We start from the raw sequence: 22,784 nt of genomic DNA, 5'->3' as shown, positions 1-22,784 counted from the left end.
ACTCCCGCTTCCTGGAAAGAAGTCCATCCTTCCTGTGTCTATGCAAGCGTTCTAAAGAACGATGCCAACCATCTGACAGCTCCCTATCGTAGACTAAGGGCTGACTCAGGTGCTGTGTCGTGCCAGGCCTCGACAGGCCTATTTCCTTGTTAAGCGGGCGGTTCTGTTTCTGCCAGGTCATAAGAACGTGGCATAGACGGCCCAGCCTTGCCAAGACCCCAGAGCGGGGGAGAAGTGCTACGGTGGAGGAGGCGGGGCCTGGAAAGACGAGGGGGGACTTTCACAAGGAGGGGCAGAGGGCAGCCAGGATCTGCAGCTCAGTGGGCACAGTGGGAGCCCTGGGGGGGGGGGGGGGGGGGGGGGGGGGGGAAGGAGGGGGGGGGGGCTTAATAAAACTAGGAATGCAGTTATTATGATGACTAGACTGTCTGTGGAGGGAAGCTCTCTCTTGCCTTCGTAGCTCGAGACGCACACGTCCGCGGGAAGTCACCGGAAAGCTCAACGAGCGATCCGTCGGCCTTTGTGCGTGAACGCGATTCCGCGAGCAGCCACCGTGGCCTCGTGTCGAGACCTCCAGATTAGTGGTTGATTCCATTTGCGACGATTAGCACCCGCAACAGTAGACAAAAACACCACTTCGTAAAACAATTCGTATTTTTATTCTCACTGACTAAGTCGTTAATCTGGCTGTGAGCGGAAGTAACGCGCTCCAAGGGCTGTTGATGCAACAGGCCATGTGGGGTTCTTCTGCAATACTCAAAATCTCATTTCCGGCTCCTTCCAACCGGCTGCCTGTCAGACTATACAATGCATCCTCTGACTGTCTGGACGATGTAGACCAGACTCTGAGCTAGGAGGCTACTGTAGGACTTTAACAACGTACTTCACAGCCACCGCTGTGTTGCACATCCTGACTGGGTTCTGCCCTAATTGAACAAGGTATGCAAAGGATAACTGGAGCTACTTGCACAAAAGGCACTTAGTCATTTATATTAGATCCTGTTGGTTGGTTTGTTTTGTGCCTGTCAATGCGGTTGTGACAGTGCAATTTCCCCCCCGGCGATCAATAATGTACTTCTCTACTCATTAACATCCCATCGAGCTGCAGCTCTTGTCTTGCCTCCTTAATTGACCGAGTTAGAAGACCAAAAGAGGAGACCAATCCCATCACCGTGAAGCCTGATGGGCCAAACCTCAGCAGCAGGTCCGGGGGACGTCTTACCTGGATGACATCGATACAGGAGTCCAGGTAGATGGAGCCTTTGGTCTCCTTGCAGTTCTTCTCGTCCTTGTAGGAGTTGAGGATGTAGGAGCCGTCGGGCAGCTGGGACAGGTAGAAGTATCTCCTCTTGAAAACCTGAGAACAACCAGATTATGAGAAGAACACTATACTACTGGGTGTACTGGAAGAAACCTTTGTCTACAAGACCAGTTTCTGGATTTTAAGTTTCTTGTTTCTTGATTTTAGTCACTGTAATACTGTTAAAACTTTGTGTTCCTGATTATCTGCTGCACTTGCTAATAGTACTACAAAAGTGCATATAGTAATTATATGTACTTTTGTATGTCGCTTTGGATAAAGCCAAACGAGTATTCTGCTAAACGAATACTCACAGATACAAGACACTCGAAAAACGTTTGACAGCTGGAGATTTGTTTCATTTTCAAAGGCACAATGTTGTGCTTGGGAGGTCTTGGTATAACTTGTGCTTTGTATAATGCGTTGACAGGTATCGGACTTGGCACTGTGTATTGAGAATTGAGGGATTGATGCTAAATAAACAGAGCATAGCGCATGGTACAGTTAACCTAAGGTCACTGGATGGTTTACACAGAACCATCTGGGAAGTCATCCTTGGAAAGTGGTCGGAAAGGGGCGGGCACTTTCCAAAAATACTTGGCAGGTGTCCAGGTGACCCATCTGTCTATCACAGGCTAACTTCAACCATGCCCGTAGCTGCCAGCATTTCCTCATAGAACCTGGATTCACAAACGGATAACCTGGAGCTGGGCAAGATGGATCGTTGCGTGATCGCGCGAAAGCAAATCAGCTGTCTCACGAGGGTACGGCAGGTCTGGTGTTGTTGTTGGAGTGGACAGAGTGAACGGGCTGTCATTCTGGCTGTGGACGTGTTGTGTTACCCAGGGAGATGCTGACTCACCCTCATGGAGACAGACAGGCTGCTGTTGATGTTGGCCTTCTGCAGCCAGCCCTGCTTCATGACGCCTCCCCTCTGGGAGCACAGAGACGCTGTGTCCTGTTACGCACACACACACACACAGAGAGAAACACACCACACACAGAAACACACCACACACAGAGAAACACACCACACACACACACACACACAGAAACACACCACACACAGAGAAACACACCACACACAGAGAAACACACCACACACACAGAAACACACACAGAAACACACCACACACACAGAGAAACACACCACACACAGAAACACACCACACACACAGACACACACACAGAAACACACCACACACACACACAGAAACACACACACACACACAGAAACACACAGGACTATTAGAACTCGTTTGTGCACCTGACTTTCAGGATGTATTATGACACACACAGCGCAGATTCGTGGACACGAACAAAGCACAAACACAAGGTTTCCCCAAACACCCAGTAATGACACACAGAAAAAGGGTCTGTATAGGTTCATCACGTTGCAGAATGGACTGTGTGCATTTGTGCGTGTGTCTACAGCCGACCCGCGATGTGCAGAGAATATGCTAGCTTTCCACAATGGGGTTGGAAATCATTTCAGCCCAATCCAAGCAGTCCGTCCATTTAATCTGCGCCGCAATGTGAGACCCATCATGGGACCGTTCATCACAACAAAACACACTGATGTCCGTCCTGAGGGAGACACCCTCTCAATTGACGCACACACAGAAGATATGTATCCCAGCGCCACATGGAATCAGAATATTGAGTTAGCACCTAATCTATTTACCGCACACACACAGCTGCATGTTATCGGCCTATACAATGGTTTTATTTGGCAAGGTGAACAGGGGTGGGCGCTGATTGTATTGTGTCTCGAAATGTACTTGCATGGTTTTGTGTAGGCAGGGTGTGTGTGTGTGTAGGAGCTGTAATTACATTGAAGCGCTGCGTCCTCTGCGCTCGCCCTCGCGTGTACGTGGTCCTCCCTAGCTTCTGTCCTGTAATCTAATTGGCTGCTCGTTCTCCTGCCTCGTCACGCTGGCTACTGAGTGGCTCTCAGAGGCGCACGGCGACGGCCAGACCCAGCCTGCCTCTGACCCCACCCCCCTCCCCCGACACCAATCTCCCTGATTGCATTCGCATTGATTCATTCTCAGCGTTATGCCTTTGCGTTCTCCTCTTCTCCTCGGCCGAGAAGAGGAAGACGTCAAAAAGGGAATAAAAAGCCTTCCATAAGACCGTGGATGAAGGGATGGATTTGTCAATTCATCAATGTTCTACCATTACAGAACAGCTTTCCAACTGACCCCGTCTGGATGCTCCAGAGACTGGAGCAGAAAGGACACGGACAGTCGTGTAACGTTATACAAGTCAAGACCATCTAAGCACAAGTGAGTTAGGGACAGATCGCTTCTTGCTCTCTCTCAGTCTCCACCCTTCCCTGCAGCAACATACCACGGCGGCATTTATTTTCTTTCAATTACAGACCTTTTTTTCCCTATCCAAGTTTATCCACATCCGGCCAGGGGAGGAGGGGGAGAGGGGGGGAGGCCAGGGCTATTTATAGTTAGGCTCTGGTTTCACAGGCTCTCACAGGGATGAGACTCCAGAGAGCCAGCAGGCCCTAGCCAGGATGTTCTCTCACAGGGCTTCAGTCGAGTGACTCAGCACCGTGTTTCGTGCAGGATGCCGTATGCGGTGTGAAAGAGAGTGTCGTAAGACGTTACAAACTGCCGTTCGCAGCAAGACAGTACCGCCAATCACGTCTCTCCCTCGTGATTTGGCGTCCATTCCATTTTTGCCGCCCGTTTTTATTATTTTTTTTACTGTAACAAGCGACCTTAGTTACAGGGCAGCTGTCTGTTGCTTATCGAACAAGCCATTACAACATCGGCCCACTGGATGAGGTGTTCGAGAACGTCGATACACGCCAACGCCTCAAATGACCTAGTCGATGGCCATGTACTGGAAGTCAAGTGCATGCTCACCATGAAATAGAAGCCTACTCCGTTGCCTGCCACTCGTACGCCATAGAAATAATCAATGTCTCTGGTGTCCTCCAGGCCCGCTAAGCCCCGTAGGCCCCAACTCACCTCATCTTTAAAGTCCTCATCGATCTCAAACACGTGAGGCGGCAGCTTGTCGGTCTTCAGGCCTTTACTGTGAAAACACGGGTCAGGGAGGTCAGCGCGTGTCTGCCGACCTGATCAAGCTGCTATAAATCCAACCCTTGCCTACAGGGTTGTAGCGCATCACTGGTTATTCCCGTTTGGTTGCTTCAATGTCTTCAATTAAAAGTACATATGTAGGGGTCAATAAATGATGATTTCTGTCAAAAATATCAATCGTGATCCCTCTATTTGCAGTCCTGCTTCGTTTTTTTTTTATGTTACTAATCCAAATACTGTAGTTTAGTGAATATGCTGTTTCATTTTGTGTGTGTTCTTGCAGCCTTACTTTGGAAGCATCCGGAAGTCTCCGGAGTAGGCCTCGTATTTGTAATTGATGACGTGCCAGTCTGTGTTGTACATCTTGATGCACTGCCAAACAGTTCCACACACAACTCCATTAGGAACACTCAAAACACAAAACCTTTTCTATTTGATGAATTGTAATAAAAACTCAATTGACTAACACAGCCCTAGGACTATCGATGCACAAACAAGGTGTTTCATGATATGTATGATGTGACTATCACTCTGTAGCTAAAGTGACCTAACTGCACATTCCTTTTGCATTGCGTTATGGAGAAGGTTTGTAGAGGAAGACTACAATCTCCATACTTGAGCTTGATCGTTAGCCAGTTGCTGTATGAAGTGTGCTGTATGTCTTGGCACACTTCAAAGCCAGTCAATTCTGGCTTTAAATTTACAGTATAAAAATTTGATCATGTTCAAGTGAGCATTGTCATAGTAACTGGACCTAACACTGACATAACTATATCAAGAAGAGCAATGAAATTCTTACATTATATCGTACATGCACTCAAATAAATTCAGTAATGTCTCAAGTCTTCATGAGATTTCATGTATTCCAATGGCTGTTGTTTTAACGCCATATGGTTGTCATAAAATGGAGGCAAAAGATTTGAGTCTTCACACCGTGCCAATTTTCTTTTGATTTTAATCACACTGTGATTCCTTAAAAGTCTATTTACAATCTCGTTGAACTGCTTTCAGGCTGACATCCTATTAGAGCAGCACAACCATGGCATGAGTGAGTACCTCTTTGGCAAATAGACTCTGGGCTTCTCGCTCTGCATTCTGGGGGACGGAGGGAACAAGGGTCCGCCTCTGGCGAGAGATCTGGGACTCCTACAGACACAAACACGACACATACACACACACACACACACACACACACACACACACACATGTAGTCTGTCAGGATGGGAATGCCACATGGAGCTTTATGCCTCAGAACAGAACCACATGTGTTTGGGAATGAGACACAATAAACTGTCTGGGAGTGAGCTGATGATGAGACAAGATTCGATCTGACGGGTTTAATCACATCCACCAATAAAACTTTTTCACTTCAGAGTGCGATAAATGAACCTCGTTACATCTTCTAAAACCTAGTGGTCATAAAAAATCAATACAAAAACTAACTGACTACAAATATTTCCATGCAAAAACTGCGATTTTGCAACAGCTCTCCAATAAATGTATGCCTATTCTATATTCATCCCGCATGCTACTACCGAAGCCTGCGATAGGCCGGCCCAGTGCAGTGTACCCTGGGTACTGTAGTGTTGTGACTCTCACCGAGACATCGTCGGCGGGGCAGAGCAGCAGGTCTCTGTGGGGGTCGCTGTGGATCTGAGCCTTCCTCTGGAACACCACGTTCTCGTAGTCCAACGGCTCGATGATTTTGGGCTGCTCCTGTAACAGAACGCAGTCAGACCCAGAGGCTGGAAAACATGACCCGGCCTGGAACCCGCTCACCTGATCTGTTTATGGTCTGCTAGAGCGAAGGCTTCAGGTTAGATGTTGTTGTTCAGACAGACCTACTCTGTTTGGAAAACTCCCTGACAACCTGAAAAATGTGATTGTGACTTTAGCGCTTCGCTACTCTTACTCATTTACCTCAGTAAATTTAGAGGGGTCAGAAGAACTGGAACATTAACTAGACCAGAAGGGTTAGTAACATCGTCAACCATTGATAAATTACTCAAGAGGAAGAAGGACAAAAGTAAAGACAACAAGGAACAACTGAACAAAGATGGCCGCCCCCTGCAAGAACTCTGCAGTGACATCCCGTTTCAAGTTTCATAGAGAAGCCAAATGATTTCATATCCCATATTTTGAACTTGAAATCGCACCGGTTCCACCACAACTAGGTCATATGGTGCAAAGCCAAGCAACAAGCCATAAACAATGAATAATGAATTTAAAGAATGAGCCAGTTTCTGCAAGTCCTCCAGGAAGATAAGCAAGAATATTTTTGCCTTGACTACACGTTCAGGCTGTTTTTCAGTGTAATTCAGGTTGTTAAATCATGGCTTAGGCCTACAGGCAGCTGCAGCCTGTGTGCCCTCACTAATAAAGGCTGCTAACAGGTGTCAGGTCGGATCACCTCAGTGTGTGATAGAACTAACATAGACCCTCCTTCATAGACGCATGTGGCTAAGGCACCATCAGCTCCTATCCAGGGTACACACACACAGCTCAGTGCACAGCTGTATGTGTGTGTGTGTGTGTGTGTGTTGGGGGTGGGGGGAGTTCATGTTCCATGGGCAGCGAGCCTCGCACAGCTGAAGCCATGGGCTGTGCTGCAGCTATCAAGGGGTAACGTTTAGGTCTCTGTCACTGACTTCCCTTCCAGTTGGTGCACAGAACGGCACACGACACAATCATCTCTCTCCCTCTCTTTCTCCCTCTTTCGTACTCATGCGCTCTCTTCTTCTCCCCTTGAACCTCCACCCTCTCTCTGTCTAAGAAACGCCCCCTTCTGCCTTTTTTGGAATTGTGACAGTTTTGTGGTAACCCGAGGCTAAAGCACGCGCAGCTAAGACCTTCTCAGCACTGTCCACCTCTCTCTCTCTCTTTCTCTCTCTAGCTCTCTCTCTCTTTCTCTCTCCTCTCACACGCTCTCTTCTTACTAATGCCGAATCAGTCTAAACCATGGGCATAAAAAGCCCATTAAACCCCATGAAACAACAACAACACAATTCCTTGTATTAAAGTTTTAAATACTCCTAGAAATCCTAGAAGTAACTCTGACGAATTCAACACCAGTCGACGACACAGAGGGGTCCTACAGTAACCTAGGCCCTGCCTGCTGAACGCATCAGGTCACGCTGAGCAGTAGGGCGCCCTGAGCAGCACAACAGCTTCCTGTCATGTGACACGGGCTGGGGAAGCAGTGGAACCACAGAGACCTTCAGCAGGCAGCATCGTCGTTCCATTACAACACCGATCATGTTACAGAGAGAGAGACACAGAGAGAGAGACAGAGAGAGAGACAGAGAGAGACACACAGAGAGAGACAGAGAGAGAGAGACACAGACACAGAGACAGAGACAGAGACAGAGACAGAGAGAGAGAGAGAGAGAGAGAGAGAGAGAGAGAGAGAGAGAGAGAGAGAGAGAGAGAGAGAGAGAGAGAGAGAGAGAGAGGGAAATAGAAAAGAGACAGAAAGACATACAGAGAGAGAGAGAGAGAGAGAGAGAGAGAGAGAGAGAGAGAGAGAGAGAGAGAGAGAGAGAGAGAGAGAGAGAGAGAGATTGACAAAGAGCAGGGAGATGACACAAGACAGGGCCTGACTAAGGGGCGTAGCCGCCTTCCCCTAACTACATGCCCAAACTCACTTTCTCAACTTGTTTATGGCACTCGTTTTCCTTACTCGACTCAGCTATCTGTCTGGCTTGAACCCTCGAACATCAGTTGGCGAACATAGACTGTGACTTCAACATGCTGGAGGGCACGAGGCCTTAATGTTAGTGAGAAAAGTACATTTCCAGATGTCTGTTTCTGAATACGGTTCAGTGGAGACCAAAGAGAACTCAACCAGATGGGCTGTAAGAAACCGAGCAGGCTACAAACACACATGTGTGCACACACACATACACCGACACACACACACATACACCCCCCACACACACATGTATTCAACAGTTCCACTGGCCTATCTCTGACCCCAGTAAGTGCTCCAATATGTGTATTTACTATTAGCACAGACACGAGAATGTCATAACTCTTCACATTGACTTGGTTAAACACACACTATAATCCAGATCAGGCCTACATCACAACTAAACTAGACTCCTCAAGTGCCTCAAAGTAAGCTATATTTATATATGATGTCATGAACTTGATTTGATTTGAAAAGGACTGATTGGCCATCTGTCTATTTTACGTCATAGGTCTGGTTACTTTATTTTCAGATTCAATAGCTCACAGAGCAAACCTCCAGAATAATGTGAATTGGATGACCCACCAGTGACACCACCTTCCAGTGCAAAACAAGAGATAGAGAGGATGACAGAACAAGAGGAGATGCCAGGGACGAACTATTGACCAATTAGGACCCAGATCTACACACACACACATGCACACACACACACACACACACACACACACACACACACACACACACACACAGGAAGCATGGTTGTAGCCTGGCTCAAGGGAATTCCCATGTGAGAACACCAGCAGTGCGACCTCTACAAAACAGTGCTTGTTCTCCGTTACCATGACTACCATTACCCTGAGGCTCATCCGCCACTTGACCAGACACAGTTTAGAGTCTGCTAGTGTGTGTTTGAGGTCTGTGTAGAATTGTTTTTTTCCTATCACAAGATGTGTACATGTTGTTGCGTCAGTACCACCATCATCATCATCATGAGACCTGAAAGGGGGCAAGATGCTGTAGGTACTCAAAAATCCATTACCCATTTTGATTGAGCTAATCGTGGAGGTGTGTGATTTGTATTATTCTCATGACAGCAAACTTTAAGGGAAGGTGTAGCTTAGCAGTTATTGCGCTTGACTGCGAATGAAGAGATTTCAGGTTTGTATCCCCTCTGTACTGTGCATTGCTTTAACTGATAATTGAGTACATTTTAATTTGTGTGAGATAAGTCTCTGAACAGATATGTTCCTTGTTTGAGGTCACACAATGAATCATGTCTTTCACACACGCATTTATTTTTAGGAATTTATCTCCAACAAAACAAATAAATGGAGTGAATACTACAACACACAAACACACAACATAAAGACACACTGGTGAGAATCTGCAAGGACCCCTCTGCAAATGATTAAAAATAGTCTAGGCAAGCTCACTACTCTGAATGCTTCATCAGCATTATCTGTAATTCATCTCAAACCACGTCCAATCTCAGGATTTCAAGCCAGACTTGCAAGTTGTTGACACTAGCATAGAATTGACAGAATAGATTTTTCAAATCTCAATATCTATCATTCCTAAATAACCATAGTGGAAAACAGCAGAATGGGACATCGAGAACACGACCATGCCGAATCTGAGCTGGTCGGACAACAGGAACATCTTTTATTTCTCAAGCGCACAAAAGACACCAAAGAAGATGATGGAAAGAGTATTGAAATACCATGCCAAATCCTATTTAAACGATGTCACACACAAAAAAGACGCAACAACAGAAAACACAAGCTATACACAATGAAGTGGTGTGGTTTTGACATCACTGAATTTGCATCCATTATAGGCTATTGGTTTTCTGGATAATAAAGAAGTCAAATAGTAAGCCGGTGTCATCTTGCCTGTGACGCTTGGTAAATTGTGAGTCTGACACGTTTTTGCTTAGCTATAGTAGCGACAAACAATATCACCGGTAAAGTATACAAAGTATCCTCTAAAAAATATATGAAATTACAAGGGCAGCCTCCGTCTTGTGCATATGGACAAATATATGTACCGATAGCTAGTAAGGTTATCTGACAATGGACATCATGTCAAAATAAACGCGTTAGCAAGGAACCGTTAGCTACTACCGGGTAATGAGAATAAAAGGTTCTCCATAGCTACTAACCACGACCACCGATGTCCTCACAGCCTCCGAGACGCTTTGTCTGAGTTCCGCTGCCGTCCCAGGTTTACTCAACCTCTTGGTGAATTTTCGCACCTCGGACATTGTATCTTTCTCTTTAAAACTACCGTTGTCCCGGTGTAAGCATGCCGCGGTACCGAGCAGCAGCGGTTGTGACAGATGCGGGTGGTTGACCAGCGGTTGCGTAGTGAGGCGGGGCAAGTTGGTAACGAGAGGCAGGTTCGAGCATCCCCACTTGCCTCCTCAGCCAGATGCGTTGTCACTCACAAGTCAGACCCAGTCATCATGGCTGATGTGTACCTGTCTGTCTCTGTGAAAGCCTATTTTTTTCTAACTGCAAGTCAAAGCACTTCTACACTCTCGATATTAAATTGCCCTGTTCTCCGTTTTTTCAGAGCACTGAAATGGGTGTGAGAGGCACAAATAGATCCTGACTTTCTGATAAGTAGAAAGCCATATGAACACAAGTTTTCTCATGAATTGTGCTGTGTACTGTGTAAAGGTGTACCTAGGCTAGGCTACTCGTACATTGTCAATAATAAAAACAATCCGTTGTTTTACACACCCTCAAATATCATGTATTTGAAAATGCTGCACTCTGGTGGACTTCGATGGCAATTGCAACCAATCACATCTTATATTGAAACCTCACGAATGGCTCAGTCGAACAGAAGATCAACGTTCAGTTCAGTGGTTAAAACATTTGACTGCAGATCAAGAGATAATTTAAATCTTACTCAGTCAGCAGGGAGAGAAGAGAGCCTGGAAACGTCTTTAAAGGACAATAGAACCTACTTCAGTATAGGCTTTTGGACTTTGAGGCCACGTTAGCGTCAGAGCATAGATGGTACTCTTATCTTACTTTAAAAACAACTGCCTGTTTTTTGTTTTTGTTTGCTTTTTTTGTAGAATGTGTGATTGGTGTACAATCCACTTAAATTGAGTCTAGAGCACACAAGAATTACTATAACTGTCTTCACCAATAACCACATCAAGCAACCTAATTAAATAAGCAAAATAAACAAGGCCATGTAAAAAATTTGCATTCAATTTTCTCTGCAGAGAAAGAATATTATTTGTAAATCCAAAATCCCCAGTCAGCAGGTGCTCCGCCTGGCCCATGCAGAGTCATCATCTGTGTAGAGACAGGTAAGAATTCATCTGTGGGTGTGTTATTGATGACCAGAACTTAAGTACAGTTATTTACATCACAGTGACTAACGTTTTAAGACGAGTGGGCCTGAAGTCCAAAGAGGAGCCACTTACCAGTTTGAATGCAGCTCTATGTAGTCTCAGCAAGATGAGCTAAGCAGTGAAAGGATGTGGGCTGACAAAAGGATGATGAAAGAAAACATCTCCAGCCAGAGAAAGACCAATAAAAAACAAACAAAAAAATTGCTTCCTTTTTTGAAAGAATGACTAATATTGTGATTGTGTTGGTGTAAGCCTCGCGACACAAAAGTGACTTTCAAAGTATATGTAGTGCACTTGGTGAGGGGCTATAGAGATGCACTAAACAGATCCAATAGAAGAGAAGTGGGGTGATCGAGTGTGGCAAATGGAATGAAATACACAGATATATATTGTTGGAAAGCTATGAAAGTAAGTTTAACTTCAATCATCATGTCATTGTGTAGCCCCATCAAATCTTTATTTATTGTGATTCATGTAAGGAACACTGCCTGTGACACATTTAAATGTGTTCGTTTTCAATCTTTTTCTGACATTCAATAGGATGGTTCAGTTATGTACCTCCTACTGTACTGTACGGAACTCCTGATACAGTATGCATATGTATGTTCTCACCACTACCACTTGCAAGGTACAAGCCAGAGGAACAGGCATTAAAATGATCAACTGCTGGATCATCTTTTTGTTTCACATAAACTTGGGTAAGACATTTTGTAATTGTAAGTTATTTTATTGTATTATCTTAAGAGTATGCTGGCATGTCATGTGCTGTATTGTATTTGGTTTTCATTATTGTACTGTAATGGTGGTTTAAGTAATTGTATGTGGTGGAAATCATTGTCTGAGCACACTATTGTTTGTTTCTTTTGTTTCTTTTTACAGTTTGTGCATTTTCTGGTGACTTAATCCAGTCAGATCCTATAATTGTGACCATGTTGGGTGACAGTGTGACCTTCACTTGCCTCTGCACAAAACATTTGATTGTTCATTGGTTTAAGCAAACTATGGGACAAAAACCAATTTTAATGGTATCCTCATATTACTACACAGAACAAATATTTCCTCAAAATAACTTTGCCAATGACTTCAAAGTGACCAATCGTATGAGCGTGAAAAGAGAATTGGATATCTGTAATCTGATTATCTCCAAGACGCTGTCTGGGGACTCAGCCACATACTATTGTTCTGCTGAAATATCAAACACAATTCAATTTGGAAATGGTACTTTTTTAATTCTCAAAGGTACCTAATGCCCATCTTCTTTTATTTGAATTGTTTACTAATTGAATTTCATTGCTACTGTATCTATGCTAATGCATTATGTACATGTATTTAGTAACTGCACCCTTAATTCTAATGGTTTGATAATCATCATTCATATTTTTGTAGTATTCTATTAAATATTTAACTAATAACTTGGCGACTTTTTTATATGACGCAATTTTCTTTTGTTAATATCAAGCATTATACATAATTAACTTGCAAGCTAACATGACAGTATAGTGAATTCAATTACAATGTTTTTAGGTCCAGGTTCCAATACCAAAGCAGTTGTCCAGCAGCCAGTTTCTGAGTCCATCCAGACAGGAGACTCTGTTACTCTGTACTGCACAATACACACTGAGACCTGTCCTGGAGAACACAGTGTCTATTGGTTCAGACATGGCTCAGGAGAATCCCATCCAGGAACCCTTTACACCCATGGAGGCAGAAGTGATCAGTGTGAGAAGAGCCCTGAGGCTGGGTCTCCTACACAGAGCTGTGTCTACAACCTCCCCAAGAGGAACCTCAGCCTCTCTGATGCTGGGACTTATTACTGTGCTGTGGCCTCATGTGGGGAGATACTATTTGGAAATGGGACCAAGCTGAACATTCAAAGTAAACCACAAATACATTTAATCAAATATCTACCAAGTGGATATCTGACTACACTGAAATAGTTCATTGAACACCATTTCAATTCTAAACAATTACAGTATTTCCTAATTCTGAATAAAAAGAAAAGAATTCATTGGATGCTTTCCAAGTTTCAGGTGTTCCAGATGGTCAGAATCATAATTTTCTCTTCATCCTATTTTGCCTGATGACAACCTTTTCGATAATGAGTCTGACTGTCAACATTATCGTCTGTTGGAAAATGAAAAGGACACTTTGTGACATCTGCACAGGTACTGAATGTCTTTACTATGACGAATTGTACTCCTCCAACATTTAAAAAGGAAGCTATTTTGCACTTAGTTTTCACGTTTTTTTGTACAGTATGGCAGACTCTAAAATGTAAAAATTTCGGATGATTCTGAAAGTGTTTTCTCATGTGTTTATACTCTAAGAGGGGCCAGACACGTCCGATTGCCAAACAGAGTACAAGACTGCATCTGTGAGCAGAGCAAATGAACAGGTTAGTTTAGAGGAAAACATTCTTGAATTTAAAATTGGTACAGTACTTTCACTGCATAGATGATTTAGTTTCTGTATACATTTTAGGGTGTACTTCTGTATTAAATGTAACTACTCACCAATTTTGTGTAATGTGAGTTGTTACCAGGAATTTGCTTGTTTACCAGCATAAAAAGTCTACAGGATATTGTAACAAATCGTTGTCATTATTCTGTGTTACTTTGTCCCAGGTCAGTGATGATGTTGACCTGAATTACTCCACTTTAAAGTTTACTGACAAGAAGAAAACCAAGTCCATGAGACAGAGTGACAATCCAATTTACACTGAAGTGGAGTTTCGAATAGAAGGCAGTAGCAGCTAATTAGAAATTCATTATACAAATATTTTCCTTTGACATAGGACGTAAACCTTTTTAGTCTGTCTAATCATTATTTTGCAATAGAATAGGATTAGGTTGAAGTATTATCAATAGATGTTATTGTTGTATTCATGTGATATTACATTGCTTAGTAGAGTGTATTATTCTTGAGTTCTTACAATAATTTCGTTTTTAGTTTTCTGCTTTTTTTGTTTTAAACATTATACATCAAATAGGTTGGTACAATATAATTTGACACTGTATGGAAACAAATTGTGTGAACTCTTACATTTTATGGTCATAAGGGTTTAATGAAGCATGTGTGCTACCTCTTCCTGCTTGTGATCATTACATATCGATAACAATCCATTACATGGATTTCTGTAACTATTAGAACTGCCTTGAAACTTAACAAACAAGCTTACACCAAGCTTAAACTGTTCCTTGGAAAATTGAACAAAATACACTTTCAATTTGTCCCACATTCCAAATTAATATTTAAATTGTTATTTTTGTTGTTCAAAAATATGTATTACATTACCTGGACTATCATAATACAGATCCTGCTGCCAGTTGTGCAGCTCTTCTGTGCTTGAATAATAATCTCTTCCTGGAGGAAACCAATAACGAGACACAACAGTTAAAAAGCCCATGGTTAAGACAATACAGAAGTATCATGTTGTGCAGCTAATCTTGATGTTGGATACAGAAGTCATCCAGTATCAGTCATCTTTCATGATTTAATCAACTGATAGCCTGCAACATCTATCAATATCAAACTATTATCAAACATATTTTCCCACATATACCAGCAGCAACCTTCATGTGACATTATGACAATCCTGATTTTGATGTGAAAATCAAAATATTTAAAATTCCATTAATCTAAAACATTCAGCCAACCATAACGCCCCTCTACCACATGTCCTCTTGTGATGCCACAGTGTATTGAACAATTCAGAGATACAGACTCCTGGCTGGACTGGATCATTATAATTTTTTTATGCTGTAATGGAAAAGGTTTAATACACTTAATTTGAATCTTAAATGATCAACTTTGATCACGTCTTAAATCAATAGCTGAATCAAGATGGCTGACGGGAGAACTACATCTCCCAGAATGCACCACGCAGAAAGTTGCAAATGCTTCAGCCCTCTGAAGCGAGAGCTCAAGTGTGGGAGAGAGAGAGTACAAAAGAGTGGACCCACACACCAAGCAGAGGAGAGCGTACCTGGCACAAACTGAGTTCAATGCCAGAGGAACTTTGATTTTGTGTATACCGTAGGTAATATTCAAATGAGGAGTAACTTTATGAAGCCTCTGTTTTGCTTAAAAATAATCCTGAAATACTATTTTTGGTGTTGAATGAATTGGTTTCTTTGTTTGAACGCACTTTTGCCTGCTCTGTCAGGTTGTGACGCATTGCCCTACACCCCACCTAGTGGTCCAGCCTCTAGTGATACCAAAACACACTGAGACATCCAGGAGACCAGTGTCTACCGGTTCAGATATGGTTTAGGGGAATTCCAACCAGGAATCAATCTGCTTTTATAGCAGTAGTATTATCCCTAACCCTAGTATAATAAAGAGCTGTGTCTACCCCAAGAGGAGGTTCATGATAATGTCTTCTTATGGTATATATAGCTGTATCCTGTATCAACCTCACAGTGACTTTGCGGTGTGCTTACAGTAAAAGTCAACAGTTTCACAGTCAGACCCCTAGCTAAGGCCAACCCTCTCTTTAGACAGGAAGCTTCCTTCAAACTGTTGGTGCAGCAAGCCCACAAACATTCAAGCCACCAAAAAACACCTTTTACAGTAGCAGCTTTTATTTTCCATGAAGAGGACAGACATGACGTGTTTCACTTCAGTTTATTTTTGGTCTAGAGCTTAGTGGCACATACTGTAGTAAGATATGAAACACATTTGACATGCCAAATCAGACGATGTACCATGACATGAAGATGTGTAACTCATCTCTCAGTCAGGAGCAAAAGCATTCTTAATGGTTTCTGATTCAGGTCATGTTATAAAAAATTAAAATAAATCCTCAATATTTGAATTTGTTAATGAAGGAAATTGTGTTGAAGTGAGCCACAATATATCATTGGCCTAAGTGATGTAAAATAATGTGCAGATGTAACAGCATTGATATGAAGATGGACTATTACCATAATGTATTTTTAAAGATCTGTAATATATTAGTGATCTTCACATCCGTTGTTTGTAAAGCAAACCTTAATTTTATTTTATTAAAAAAAAATCTGTCCCTAGGTTTTAAATGAAATGTTTCACTAATGGATAAGAAATCCAGCATGTTTTGCTCCAGACAGCAGAAACTGGTAGCTAAATTATGATTATGTGATAGGATTCTTCTTATACATTGTCAGGCATTGTGTGGGTTGAATTGGTGTTGGACAACATGCTCAGAGTTGTGGCCAAGTTGACTTGGTGGATGCATGATAGAGACCAGATACTGTATCTCACATTATACATGATCTCTATGGAGACAGGAAGTCCCTGTGTTTCATGTCATTCAGCTCCACCTCCAAATGGAAAGTATCACATAGGTCACTTGACAAAGATGCATTAGTTGTGTTGGCATCAGTGTGAAGATGTGTGTGCATGGGTATCAATACAGAGTTTACCTGCAGAGAATGAGCAGATCCTAATGTTGTAAATGAATAAAGATGATCTCATCTAGTGCTACCTGTTCATAGGGTCAGATGCTCTACACTTTTCTTTTGTTTTCTGTGGTCGTCTGTAAGTACAGTGCCGTCTCACACCCTGTTACCTTATCATTCTCTCCCTCTCTTTCTCTCTCACTCTGCGTTGCTCGTTTACTCTGATTGTGGCTTTCTGCAGGATGCATGCTACTGGTCTGGTATTCTCACTTTCAGTACTTGGCTGCAACACTTCAATGGTCTTAACTCAGTCATTATGTTGGAGACATATGAACACTCTTTAAGTATGAAATTACCCTTTTGAATTTAATCTGCAAAACCTTACCCTGTCTGACAGTGGGACTACAGTACTGGGATGTTGTCTCTCCCTCGTCCCCTGTAAGGACAGACTGTGTGGAGATGGAACTATGCTGGACATTGACTATTTCTGCTCTCTCTCTCTCTTTCTCTCAGAAAATAGTGATTGCAGAGACGTAATCCATGTTTGTATGGAAAACTGTTGAGAATCAAATCAGATGGATTTTGACTTTAGTAAAGGACATCAAAATATATCAGTTATCCTTAAGTTAACAGTACAAATGTCAGGGTTGGGGACAGGAGTCAGGCGCAGAAACTGGAACGTAGTGCAGAATGAATTATTTAATAAACAAAAAATAAACAAAACATTTTAGTTTCTAAATCTACACCAAGTTTTTATAAATCCTCTTGTCAGGGTGCATCTGCAGTAGAATTCTTGTGTAGTCGTGAGTGTCTTACTAACACAAACCAGGAGAATCTGTGACTAACTTGGAGAGACATTTGAGACACTGATCGTTTTCATTGTAAATTCCAGTGATTTTTGTTATGGAAAAGTATTATATACATTAATTTGCATAATATGATATGACATAATATGTTTAGGTCCAGGTTACATTTACATTTACATTTAGTCATTTAGCAGACGCTCTTATCCAGAGCGACTTACAGTAAGGCAAGTAGGGTGAAGTGCCTTGCCCAAGGACACACCATCATTTGACCCGGCGGGGAATCGATCCGGTAACCTTCTGATTACTAGCCCGACTCCCTCACCGCTCAGCCATCTGACTCCCATAAGATGAATTAACATTTTTACATTTAGTCATTTAGCAGACGCTCTTATCCAGAGCGACTTACTGTAAGTACAGGGACATTCCCCCCGAGGCAAGTAGGGTGAAGTGCCTTGCCCGAGGACACACGGTCATTTGACACGGCTGGGAATCGAACTAGCAACCTTTAGATTACTAACCCGACTCCTTCACCGCTCAGCCACCTGACTCCCGTTCCAATATCAAAGAAGTTGTCCAGCAGCCAGTTTCTGAGTCCATTCAGCCAGGAGACTCTGTTACTCTGAACTGCAGAATACACACTGAGACCTGTGCATGAGAACACAGTGTCTTTTGGTTCAGACATGGCTCAGGAGAATCCTATCCAGGAATCCTTTACACCCATGGAAGCAGGAATGATCAGTGTGCGAAGAGCCCTGAGGTTGGGTCTCCTACACAGAGTCCTGGATTGTGTTATTTAATGTGGAATATTCTTTAATATTGTTATGATTAACTTTTCCACTGTCCACATCACAGTGAATTATCCATTTTAGTGCTCACAAAAACATAAACAATAATAAAAGGCTGAACTTTTTAATGAATTCTATGACCCAAGATAATCTTTTGGAGAACTGTGTTGATGATATAAATAAAGGCTAATGGTAGTAGGCCATTGGTATATTACTCTACATAGGTCAAAGGTCAAAGGTCAAAGGTGAAGCAAATAAAAGAACATTGCCACTTTGTCAAAGAAACAAGTAACATAAGTGGAAATATTGCAACTACTTGCGCCTCAGCTCTTGCCTTTGTTTTGGAAAAGGTGAGTTACATTGAGATTGTGTTGATGTGAATGTATACTTGTGAGGCTGTTTCACTTTTGCTTTATTCTTGGTCAAGGACTTTAGAGAAACTCAACAGATGCAATGAAATAAGTGGTGTTGAGCAGGTCAGTGATGACTTTGTGGCAGAATAGATGTCTGATTACACGGTGTCATGCAGGGGAGTAGGTTTGTTGATAGATGTGGGTGGGACAGTATTTTTTTTAAACACTGAGGATGTTAAATAGGGGAGACACATTTGCTTTTTCAAAAAGTTATAATATATCGTACACCCCTGCTTCTGTGTCTTTTGTAAAAAGCCAAAGTGTGTTGTCAAATTTTTAACTATGTCTTTAGTGAAATATAGGTTTAATTAATGTATATTTTGCTGCTGGAGAAATTCTTTTTCAATGCAGTAGTTATCAAATACCATTGAGAGGCTACCAATCTCCATTTAAACACCCTTTGGTCGGAGAACTGTGATTCATTGGAAGACGTGATATTGCCCGGATAGCCAATAGCATCACTCAGTTCATAGCCCCCTCCTACTTATTGCAGACAATCTTATATAAATGTGTCTGGGTGTTCCCACTTCCTAGTTAAATACAGAGTTAACTGACATCGAAATGATTCTGTTTGGGCTCATCTTTTTGTTTTATATTAAATCAGGTAGGACATTGAAACATTTTAGTTTTGTCTTTAGGAATTTATTACCTTTCATGATCATGGGCATTCGGACATTTCTTTGAATATTTAATGTTAACTATGGATTAATCTAACTAAATTGTCAAAAAAATCTGAAAGCTTTGTTTTCTTTTTACGTTGGCAGTTAGTACATTGGAGGAGGACATCTTTGTGCAACTAGATCATGTCATGGTGGTCAGAAAGGGAGAAAGTGTGAATCTAACTTGCCTCCGTACATATAATAAGGGTGTTCTGTGGTTCAAGCAGATTATTGGACAGAAGCCCGTTCTGATTGTTACATCATATCCAACTTCCTTTATATTGAACCCCAAAGATTGGAAACCTGACACTAAACACCTTAATGTGATAAGAGGAGTCAATAGTTGCAATCTGACCATCACCCAGACTCAGCTAGAGGATTCAGCCACTTACTACTGTGCACAAGTCTTTGGCATCACATTTGGTGATGGAACTCTTCTAATTGTTAAAGGTAAAGACTTAATAAATGCATTACATTTTTTTCCATATTTCTGTACAAAAGCTCATAGATGTCACTTACATATCTCATACATATTTACACAAATAAAAACGTTTAATGGAACCAATTTGTAGGTCCTACTGACTTGCATAATTCATCAAAAATAATTTCCATCCTTCTGTGTTGATTGAATTGTTTGAGTTTTCACATTCTTTTTTAGAATTTGAACCGAAAAGCAGAACTATTCTGCAGCACTTAGTGTCTGAGTCACATAAATTAGGAGACTCTGTGACCCTAAACTGCAAAATACCCACTGAGATCTGTTCTGGAGAACACAGTGTCTATTGGTTCAGACATGGCTCAGGAGAATCACGTCCAGGAATCCTTTACACCCATGGAGGCAGAAGTGATCAGTGTGAGAAGAGCCCTGAGGCTGGTTCTCCTACACAGAGCTGTGTCTACAACCTCCCCAAGAGGAACCTCAGCCTCTCTGATGCTGGGACTTACTACTGTGCTGTGACCTCATGTGGGGAGATACTGTTTGGGAATGGGATCAAGCAAGACACTCAAGGTAAACCACTAATCCCAATACATTTTAAACATCTTCGTATTTGAAATACCAAGTGGATATCTGACTGAAATAATCATCTGAACCACATTTCTTTCCAAACAAATCCTTCCTAATTCTGAATAAAAAGAGAAGTATTAATTAGATGCCTCAAAGTTTCAGATGGTCAGAATCATCCTTTTCTCTTCATCCTATTTTGCCTGATGACAACCGTTTCGATAATGAGTGTGACTGTCAACATTATCGTCTGTTCGAAAATAAAGCGGACACGTTGTGACGTCTGCACAGGTACTGAATGTCTTTACGATGAAGGATTACCAGCGTACTCTTCTAACATTTAAGAAGGACTATGGAGCTATTTTGCACTTAGTTTTCACAATATTCCCATTTTACTGAACAACATTAAATAGTTCCTCACTGGGAACTGACTTAAAGTACAGTTTAAGTACAGTATGGCAGATTCTAAAATGTTAAGTTTGGATCATTCTGAAAGTGTTTTCTCATGTGTTTATACTCTAAGAGGGGCCAGACACGTCCGATTGCCAAACAGAGTACAGGACTGCCTCTGTGAGCAGAGCAAAATTTGAAAAGGTTAGTTTAGAGGAAAACAGTCCTGAATTAAAAATTGGTACTGTACTTTCACTGCATAGGTGATTTAGTTTCTGTATACCTTGTTGGGTGTACTTCTGTATTCAATTGAACTACTCACTATGTGTAATTGTGAGTAGTTACCATGAACTTGCTTGTTTACCAGCATAAACAAATTTCAGCATATTGTAACAAATTGTTGTAATTATTCTGTGTTATTTTGTCCCAGGTCAGTGATGATGTTGACCTGAACTACTCCACTTTAAAGTTCACTGACAAGAAGAAAACCAAGCCCAGGAGACAGAAGAAAACCCAATCTACACTGAAGTGAGAAAAGTAAGTCATGATAGAAGGTAGTAGCAGTTAATTGGAGACTTATTATACAAATATTTTGGTTAGACATAAAACCTAAACCTGTTTTAGTCTGTCTTATCAGGTAATGTACCATTATTTTGCTTTAGGATAGAATTAGGTTGAAGTAGTATCAATAGATGTTATGGTTGTATTCATGTAATTTTACATTGCTTTATAAAGTGTATTATCCTTGAGCTTTTACAATAATTGTGTTTTTTAATGTTTAGATTTTTTTGTTGTCGCTTTAAACATTATGAAAGGATCCTAGATGTTCGTAAAATCTACAGTACCAGTCAAAAAAATGTGTCCAAACTGTACTGTAGATTGCCAAATGACATTGTGTCCTTGGGCAAGGCACTTCACCCTACTTGCCTCGGGGAATGTCCCTGGACTTTCTGAAAGTCGCTCTGGATAAGAGCGTCTGCTAAATGACTAAATTATGTAATGTAATAGCCACTGTATGTAAATGACTGTATGTAGATGCACCTTTTAAACCTTATGATCATAAAGGTTTCAGGAAGCATTTGTGCAGCCTATTTCTGGTTGTGATCATTAAAATCTGTAAGTTACAATGATTTCTGTAATTGTTAGACTTGAATTCAAACTTTACAAACAAGCTTACGCCTGTTTGAAAATTGTTCCTTGAAAAATTCAACAAAATCCTATTTTTATTTGATCCCCCTATCCCTAGTGAATATTTGTATTGTTATTAAAGTATTACATGACCTGGACTATAATAATGCACATCCTGTTGCCATTGTGGGTGCAGCTCTTCTGTGTTAGAATAGGCTTATCTTCCTGGAGGAAACCAATCCCGAGACAAAACAGTTAAAAAGCCCAAAGTGAATAAAATGAAGAAGTATCATGTGGTAGTACTGCAGGTAATCTTGATGTTGGCTACAAAAGTCAGCCAGTATCAGTCATCTTTCATGATATAAACAAATTGGCCTGGCACATCTACTGGTATCAAACTGTTATCAAACAAATAATCACACATATGCCAGCAGCAACCTTCACGATGAGTTAAGGACAACCCTTATTTTGATGTAAAAATCATAACCCCATAAAATAAAAATAAAACATTCATCCAACTAATTCAGCGATGTAATTCTGTGGATGATATGGACAATCTGTGAATAATGCGATTAAAGATGATAATTTAAGACGATAAAGTATCGCTTCCATTATTCAAAGGTGAGATTTGTATTTTGATGATTTTGTATCAGTTACCCAAAGTTAGTTAAGAATCTAATTACGTGTATTAAACCTTTTCCATGACGGCATTAAAAATGATGTTTTTATTACATTACAGCCAGGAGTGCGTAGCTCTGAACTGTTCAATACACACAGACATGTGCAGGAGAACATA

General features: G+C 41.6%; 3 protein-coding genes across 7 annotated transcripts in view; 2 read left to right on the top strand and 1 right to left on the bottom strand.

Annotated features, from left to right (window-relative positions):
• Window positions 1-10,645, bottom strand: part of dock11 (dedicator of cytokinesis 11) — a 51,098-nt gene extending 40,453 nt beyond the window's left edge. The window contains 7 exon segments of the mRNA XM_047048854.1: window positions 1,223-1,357; window positions 2,163-2,258; window positions 4,291-4,357; window positions 4,655-4,737; window positions 5,422-5,511; window positions 5,965-6,081; window positions 10,215-10,645. Of these exon segments, the coding sequence (XP_046904810.1) occupies window positions 1,223-1,357; window positions 2,163-2,258; window positions 4,291-4,357; window positions 4,655-4,737; window positions 5,422-5,511; window positions 5,965-6,081; window positions 10,215-10,316 (690 nt within the window). The 5' untranslated portion in view covers window positions 10,317-10,645.
• Window positions 10,646-11,696: 1,051 nt separating this feature from the next.
• LOC124487050 lies at window positions 11,697-15,402 on the top strand. Of its 2 annotated transcripts, none has more exons than XM_047049065.1 (7): window positions 11,697-11,834; window positions 11,967-12,124; window positions 12,306-12,665; window positions 12,951-13,301; window positions 13,451-13,591; window positions 13,754-13,821; window positions 14,051-15,402. In XM_047049065.1, the coding sequence occupies exons 2-7, from the start codon at window positions 12,019-12,021 to the stop codon at window positions 14,180-14,182; spliced, it is 1,158 nt and encodes a 385-aa protein (XP_046905021.1). In that variant the 5' UTR covers window positions 11,697-11,834; window positions 11,967-12,018; the 3' UTR covers window positions 14,183-15,402. The 2 variants fall into 2 exon arrangements, with proteins under 2 accessions (XP_046905021.1, XP_046905022.1); XM_047049066.1 differs by having other exon boundaries at window positions 11,718-11,834; window positions 12,055-12,124; window positions 13,457-13,591.
• Window positions 15,403-19,344: 3,942 nt separating this feature from the next.
• On the top strand, window positions 19,345-22,647 carry LOC124487148 (immunoglobulin superfamily member 3-like). 4 transcript variants are annotated; one of them, XM_047049238.1, is made up of 6 exons: window positions 19,345-19,412; window positions 19,573-19,917; window positions 20,126-20,476; window positions 20,636-20,761; window positions 20,994-21,064; window positions 21,291-22,647. In XM_047049238.1, exons 1-6 carry the CDS (start codon window positions 19,370-19,372, stop codon window positions 21,390-21,392), a joined length of 1,038 nt encoding a protein of 345 aa, XP_046905194.1. In that variant the 5' UTR covers window positions 19,345-19,369; the 3' UTR covers window positions 21,393-22,647. The 4 variants fall into 4 exon arrangements, 3 of the variants coding, with proteins under 3 accessions (XP_046905194.1, XP_046905192.1, XP_046905195.1); XM_047049236.1 differs by having other exon boundaries at window positions 20,630-20,761; window positions 21,291-22,645; XR_006958332.1 differs by having other exon boundaries at window positions 20,630-21,064; window positions 21,291-21,318.
• The last annotated feature ends 137 nt before the right edge of the window (window positions 22,648-22,784 follow it).

The sequence above is a fragment of the Hypomesus transpacificus genome, chromosome 25, assembly GCF_021917145.1.
Source record: "Hypomesus transpacificus isolate Combined female chromosome 25, fHypTra1, whole genome shotgun sequence".
NCBI classification, from domain to species: Eukaryota; Metazoa; Chordata; class Actinopteri; order Osmeriformes; family Osmeridae; genus Hypomesus; species Hypomesus transpacificus.
Note: the sequence above shows the minus strand (reverse complement) of the source record. Positions and strands in the feature narration are given on the sequence as shown.

Bases quoted from the DNA above. Each gene is read 5' to 3' on its own strand.
- LOC124487050 (XM_047049065.1), top strand. From the start codon at position 12,019: ATGCATATGTATGTTCTCACCACTACCACTTGCAAGGTACAAGCCAGA. The intron at 12,125-12,305 runs GTAAGACATTTT...TTCTTTTTACAG, and splicing joins TTTGTTTCACATAAACTTGG to TTTGTGCATTTTCTGGTGAC. The intron at 13,592-13,753 runs GTACTGAATGTC...TTATACTCTAAG, and splicing joins ACTTTGTGACATCTGCACAG to AGGGGCCAGACACGTCCGAT.
- LOC124487148 (XM_047049236.1), top strand. From the start codon at position 19,370: ATGATTCTGTTTGGGCTCATCTTTTTGTTTTATATTAAATCAG. The intron at 19,413-19,572 runs GTAGGACATTGA...TTACGTTGGCAG, and splicing joins TTTGTTTTATATTAAATCAG to TTAGTACATTGGAGGAGGAC. The intron at 21,065-21,290 runs GTTAGTTTAGAG...ATTTTGTCCCAG, and splicing joins GCAGAGCAAAATTTGAAAAG to GTCAGTGATGATGTTGACCT.